Genomic DNA, 7,142 nt, shown 5'->3' with positions numbered 1-7,142 from the left:
TCAATTTTGACTCTTAGTGTTTCCACCTGGGTAATTGTTTGCTAATTGAGCTCAAGCTGTGCTGACTTGAGTGAACAGTATTGAATGCTAGTGCTTTCTAAATGACCACATGGTGTAAGCACTGAGAAATATAGGGATTTGTGTGTAGAGTTTTGCAGTAACAGTTCACCGAATCTGACTCATGTGTTAAAGCAGGGGAATAGTGTTTATAGTTAAGCAAAATGGGTGTGCTTTTTGAAAAATGGCGTTATGGCTATGGTTATGAACTTTTAGTTCAAAAGCCTGGTTATAGTGTTTTAGCAATCGAGAAAAACTGTAATATGTTGACATCTGTCCATTGTGACTTGGAGTATGTATGTTTGTGTATGTATATAAGTATATAATCAAGTATAGTTAATATAGCTAAATAAACTGACTTTTTTTCTTTGTATGTTGCTGTTCGTTTGGAGCATTTGATTTTTTCCTCAATTTGGCTTGTATAGGTAAAAATAAACCGCGATGAACTGGGATTTCCTCAACAGAAATGTATTTGTTATATGTATAATGACCAATTTTGTCCTTGGCTTGCTGCTTAAATTCAAAAATTCAGTTTGACTGAATTGATTTCAGGGGCTTTTTCTGTTTTTTTGGATGAAGCCAGACATCAGAGAACAGGGCCGTTGACTTTGAGACCCGTGTATTTTTCACGGTGTCATTCACAGATATAGCAGTGTTATGTATAATGACCAATTTTGTCCTTGGCTTGCTGCTTAAATTCAAAAATTCAGTTTGACTGAATTGATTTCAGGGGCTTTTTCTGTTTTTTTGGATGAAGCCAGACATCAGAGAACAGGGCCGTTGACTTTGAGACCCGTGTATTTTTCACGGTGTCATTCACAGATATAGCAGTGTCCCTCGCAGGTCTGGAGAGCTGTGACCCTTTTAAGAGCTGCGTCTCCTTGCTGTTGAAAATCATCTGCAGCCACATGCTCACAGAATTCATCTCAAGGAAAAGCCGCTCCAGCCTGAAGCTTTTTCAGCGGCCAAAGGCACAAACTGAAGGCCAAGAGTTCCGCCTTTGAACCATCAACAAGAGCAAGACATGGCACTTGGGAAGCTTCTTTCTTATAAAAACTCGCCTCGGTTCCCATCAGCAGGAGACCACCGCAGATTCCCATCTCTGAGGATGTTTTTAAAGATGCCGCAAGCCTTAAGGAATCGCAAACTTACTTCACAAAGCAACGGTCCTGACAAATGATGGATCATCGGTTGCTGGCGGCACGGGAGGGAACGCTTCTGCCGGGTGAGAAAGAGGCTTCTGTGTTGACAGCAGAGATAGGAATAGCAAATAAGAGCATGACAGTTTGGATGCTGTATTTGGCTTTGTGAGAGGCGGAGAGCGATGCTGTCCAACGCCTGGCGGATTAGGATTGTGGAGGACAGCCATCCGCTCGAATGGAGATGGCTTATTTGACTGCGAGCCGTGATCCTGTGCGCACACCGCCGGATGGAGGATGAGCAGAAGCATGCTGTCGTTGTTAGACAGGCCCTCGTACAGTAACGAACACGTGCCATTTAAAGAGACCTCGCTCTGAAGAGATGTCTGTATCATCTGCTTCATCCGAAAATGTCGCACAGCCCTGTTTTTAACCTTTCCTTACAATTTCTTGCCTGTGTTTTGCTTTGTAACATCCATTTTTTTTTTACAATACAGTTAATTCTCAAAGGATAAAAATCAAACCAAGTCATGCCCTGTTTTTTTATTTAAAGTATAATTTGCTTTATATAAAAATAGATTTAAAAATAGATTTTATTTTATTATATTCAAAAGTTTAGGGTCTGTAAGATTCTTTAATGTTTTTGAATTTTGCATTTTATTTTTTTTATATATTTTTATTTTATTTTATACCATTCAAAAGTTCTTCTATTTAAATATTTTTTTAAATGTCATTTCAAAGCTGTATTTTCAGCATCATTACTCCAGTCTTCAGTGTCACATGATCCTTCAGAAATCATTCTAATATGCTAATTTGCTGCTCAAGAAACATTTCTGATTATTATCAATGTTGAAAACAGTTGTGCTGCTTCATATTTTTGTGGAAACGGTGATACATTTTATTTTTCAGAATTATTTGGTGAATAAAAAACAGCGTTTATTTGAAATATAATTTTTTTAAAGAACATTATAAATGTCTTTACTGTCACTTTTGATCAATTTAATGAATCCTTGCTGAATAAAAATATGAATTTTTCAAAAAATTGAATCTTAAACTTTTGAATGTTAATATGATATGAATATTTACTGTTACAGATTTCATAGAAAGTGTCTGCTTATTAGTTTGTGGAAAATAGGTTACTGTACATGTACAGCCGCTTTACATGAGTACTGTATGTTTCATATAGTACATTTTTGCAAGAAACTGAAACAGTCAGTTTTATTTTGTGCATCTGGTTTTATTCTGATCATGCACTCTGAACTTCTGACCTTGAAAGCGAGATGCAGCATGTGTAACATTTCCTCATGGATGCTCTTCATGCATAAACCAATCCAGATATGGAAGTATTTTAGTAAGTCTGCTGAAATGAACCTAGAAATTTCATATTTGCCGTTTGGCTGTGCCTGCAGGCACATGGCAAGCACGTTTGAATGCACACAGGATGGCTGCAGATGAGCGCATGTGAATCATAATCCCACTTGCTCTCCTGGTGCACTTTGAAAACTTCAGCAGGTCACTTTCAGTAAACGAACACCTACTTCCCGGGAAGTCTAAACGTGTGGCTCTTGCCTGGGGACAGAGTGGAAAAGCTGTTTCTGGACTCCAGCTAATATTCGTACATAATCATGGCATGAGCGCCGTGTTGTCTGCATTTAAATTGCTAAGAGATGTGTGTTATACCACAGGTTTTTGACGTGGCACACGAGGGAAATTATAATTGGAAATGGAGGTTTTATTGTTCCGCAGGTAACGTTTTGTCCACAGCTCTAGATGCTTGCTCTTTCTCACACAGCTGGATATAGACTCGATTAGCCGCTGGCTGTTGACCACGTCTTCAGCGACTGGTGAACTGGGTCAAATGTGTCATTTTGGGGTTAACATGTAAGGGATTACATACAGTCAGCTGCTCACACAGTAGACTCTCATTTGACGTTGAAGAGTCTTGTAACCCTGAAACTGGGCCGCTGGGGGGTTTTGTTGGATGATCCTGTCAGTCTTATTAGAAGGTAAATGATGTGCTTTTATTTTCTGCTGTCTTCCTCATAGTGCTCAGTAAATGAGCATAAGCCCTAATACCATAAAAGGGGATAAATCTTTGTGTGTGTCACTGCAGATAATACAAACAGTTTATAAACACAAATTGGTGGATTTATGGATGTCCGTATATCACCCCGCAATCGATAGGAAAAACATGAAAATATGTTTTAAATAAACAATCTTAATTAACAAATAAACTATTTTAATTGATATTAATATTTTTTTTGGGGGGGGGGGGACAAAATTGGCTAAAAAGTAATTTTGTAAAGTATGTATGTATTTATTTAAACTAAAAACTGCAAATGTTCCTCCAAAAATTGGTTTACAAATAATGTTGTAATGTTTCAAAGAATTGTAATTATTTCAGTTAAAAAGTGCTGATGTTCCCCCAAAATTGACTTGAAAATAATGTTGTAATATTTCAGAAGTTTGTTTTTGTTTTGTGCTTTTTGTTTAGTTTTTTTGTGTTGTGTTGTGTTTTTCAAATGCTCCAGTTTTCCTCTCATCACTCGGACTCGTCATGAGAGTCAATAGTGCTGTCCAAATGTAAGGAGAAAATAGACTTGACATATTTCAGCTCAATGATGTTATATTTATTCAGCGTTCTCACATGGAATATTCCAGATACAACTTTTGACAAGTTTTAGTGAATGCAGGTGAATTTCATTACTGCTCGCCCTCCTGTCAGCGATTATGAACATGCATCTCTATTCTGAGGTGAAGCAGTCAGTAGGGAAGTTTCAGATTTCTGCTCTTTCCACATGCTTGAATCATTTTTTTAATGGCGTTCATATGAAGCATGACGAGGTCCTGCCCAGTCCTGTAGCTTACAAAGAATACTTCAGTACTAATATATTAACACTGCAACATGTGGCCGTTAATAAATAAGTATTCTTTGCATATTAGAGCGGTCTGCGGACCTTTTCTTCTTTCTTTATTCTTTCATCTCATGCCATTTGTCCTGCACACCTGCTCTGAACCGTTTGAGTGTGTGAGGCTCTTTATTTGCTTCTTAGCAATGGCTTAAACTTGAATTGTATTCAGATGATAGGTGATACACAGACCAGCACTGAATTCCACAGATTCCTACAGAATTGGAACGCCTGTCATTCATAACATTTTAAGTCCTTGCATGTTTATTAATTTGTTTTCCTAATTATAATTGTGTTTTAAAATGCCGTTGAATAAATGCTGGCTGAACAAAAGGTCAAATTAAAACCAAAAGTGTGCAGCTACAAAAAACTGTATCTTTCTCAGACATTTGTAAAGTATGTTAAATGTGTGCTCTTTATGACTGTTTACAGTTTGAAGCGATTTTGCTCTTTTTGTTAGGTGAACTTTTAGATGAAATTTAAAACATTTTAGTAAAGGCACACTGGGATGAGGCATGTATGTGATTCAGTTTTCCTCTGTAGATGAAATGTCTAAATACATTTTTCGCATTTAAAGAAATGTTTTTTTCAGACTTGGCAATGAAAAACGCATTGACAAACTCAACGCCCACACTTGATGCTAAAGAGGGATCTTTTTATGTTTTCTTCTTTTTATTTACAGTTTTGAAATGCGTATGAAATAAAAGTAGCATAAAATCAAGAAGACGTTTAGGACTTATTTTCAGCCACTTATTTTATTTTTCTCTTCTCCAACTTGCTTATGGAACAGTGAGTTCTGACAGCGGCATAATAAGATCCATCTTTTGCAGACACAAAAGATGAATATGAATTAAAGGCTTTGTTCCAAAACAAACAAACAGAGCTTTTGTGCTGTCTTTGGCACACAAAAATATTGTGCAGAACAGTCATTTTTTAATTGCACTGACATACGAGATGTCCCATTTTAGTGACCGCATTAAATATAATTTACAAAAGTTATTTTGTATACACAGAGCATATTAATTGCAAGTAAAATATCTAATGTTTATGTAAAAATGAAACCACATACTTATTCTGACCTGTACTTATGAAAATATAAAAAATAATGATATATATATATATATATATATATGCATGCATAATCAACATTTTTGCTTGTGCAATGCATTTATTGTGCAGAACAGTCATTTTTTAATTGCACTGACATACGAGATGTCCCATTTTAGTGACCGCATTAAATATAATTTACAAAAGTTATTTTGTATACACAGAAAGCATATTAATTGCAAGTAAAATATCTAATGTTTATGTAAAAATGAAACCACATACTTATTCTGACCTGTACTTATGAAAATATAAAAAATAATGATATATATATATGCATGCATGCATAATCAACATTTTTGCTTGTGCAATGCATTGTCTGTGACGGATCCATGTAATGCGTTGAGCTCCAACTTCTTGCTTTGATAAATTGTATTTGTCTAACCCTTTAATGGGATCTTTAATAAAATATTATTGTTAATTTCATAATTGCAAGCAAGATTACATTCAGAAATTTTTTTAATTGAACTAATCTGTCTGCTGATATTTGGCCGGTTAGCTTCTTGAGTCTTGAGTGTCTGTTTTCTAATTTAATTTTTATTCTGTAAATATTGGGAAAAGTAAATGTTCATATGGTAATACATGCTTTCATTAAACAATGGCATGGAAACTAACCATTTTTAATGTTTTTGGTCAGCAAAGTCAATGCTTTGGGTTGAGCATCATACTGTAGATTAAGTGCATGTTAATGTGTTTAAGAAAAATTATATATTGTGGATGTTGAAACTAGTAGGATTCCATAGGAGAATGAGTCCATGTCCATTTCCATTCGATTTTAGTTCCTATTTTTATCGAAGTGATTAAAAGTCCCCCTCGATCCCGCAAACTTCTTTCCTGCCCTTTGATTTACAGTCAATGAGAGGCAGATAAGAATTAATTAGTAAAATGTTCTCTATATAGATCTCACTTTCTTGCACCCAGTCAAATTGCTGGGGGCCGACCTTGGATTTTCCTGCATTATTGATAGCTCTAAACTAGAACAGTGGCGTAATTAAAAGAGTGAATGGAATGGAATATTAACAAAGCGAAATGATGTACCAGTGTCTGGCAAATGGGCTGTAATTGGAAACGTAGACGGTAATTAAAGGCTGGTCTGTTTACTTGAGATGTTCCTCTCGTTGAAACAGGTCTCTGGGCACCCATCGGCAGACACGCAGACTCAGGGCCAGGTCCTGGCTAATAGCGTCCGGTGGGGACAAACACCCATTAACCAGTCCACGCCCTGGGACACGGATGAGCCGCCCGCAAAACAGATGAGGGAGAAAGATATGACAGGTAAAGAGCTGAAAGCAAAGCCCACAGCGCTGCGATAACACCTCTTGTTCGTTATCTTTTCATGCATGCATGGATTGATTGATTGCTCGAAGTGGCTTCAAATTAGGCATGGGCTATGGGAAAAATATCATAGCATATTGAGTTTTTTCAGGCTGGAACACAATCCACAATCTTATCACGATTCTTTTTCGTGTTGGTTTTTAAAACTATTTAGCAAGTTACTGAGCAGTACAACCAAACTAACTTCCCTGTTTATAAATATAGCCTTATAAGATAACAAAACATGAAAGAAAATGAATAACAGACCATTTAGGCTAATGTAGGGGTGGAAGATATGAACAAAATCTTATTTCAGGTTAATTTTATTTCATTTTACTTCATTATTTATCTTTGCTATTAAAATATTTATAACAATTTTTTTTGTTAAAATATAAACAAAGATTTACATTACAAACAATAAGACAAATACAGTACTGTATACGAAAGAAAAAAATGTATAATTCTTTTATGCATTGGTAAATTTTGAGATTTTTGGCTTTTCAAAAACATGTAGTTTCAGACAAGTGGATAGAAAACATCCAAAATACACTTCTATCTATCTATCTATCTATCTATCTCTATCTCTATCTCTATCTCTATCTCTATCTCTATCTCTCTC

At 35.8% G+C, this 7,142-nt stretch overlaps 1 protein-coding gene across 1 annotated transcript in view; it reads left to right on the top strand.

The window, feature by feature from the left end:
- LOC107594123 (kelch-like protein 29) overlaps nt 1–7,142 on the top strand; it is a 136,166-nt gene that overhangs the window by 43,229 nt on the left and 85,795 nt on the right. The window contains exon 4 of the mRNA XM_016284069.1: nt 6,337–6,484. Coding sequence (XP_016139555.1) covers nt 6,337–6,484 — 148 coding nt within the window. The remainder of the gene's footprint in view (nt 1–6,336; nt 6,485–7,142) is intronic.

Source organism: Sinocyclocheilus grahami, unplaced genomic scaffold (genome assembly GCF_001515645.1).
Source record: "Sinocyclocheilus grahami isolate Dianchi unplaced genomic scaffold, SAMN03320097.WGS_v1.1 scaffold179.1, whole genome shotgun sequence".
NCBI lineage: Eukaryota > Metazoa > Chordata > Actinopteri > Cypriniformes > Cyprinidae > Sinocyclocheilus > Sinocyclocheilus grahami.
The sequence above is the reverse complement of the archived record's forward strand: the minus strand, read 5'-3'. Positions and strand labels throughout refer to the sequence as shown.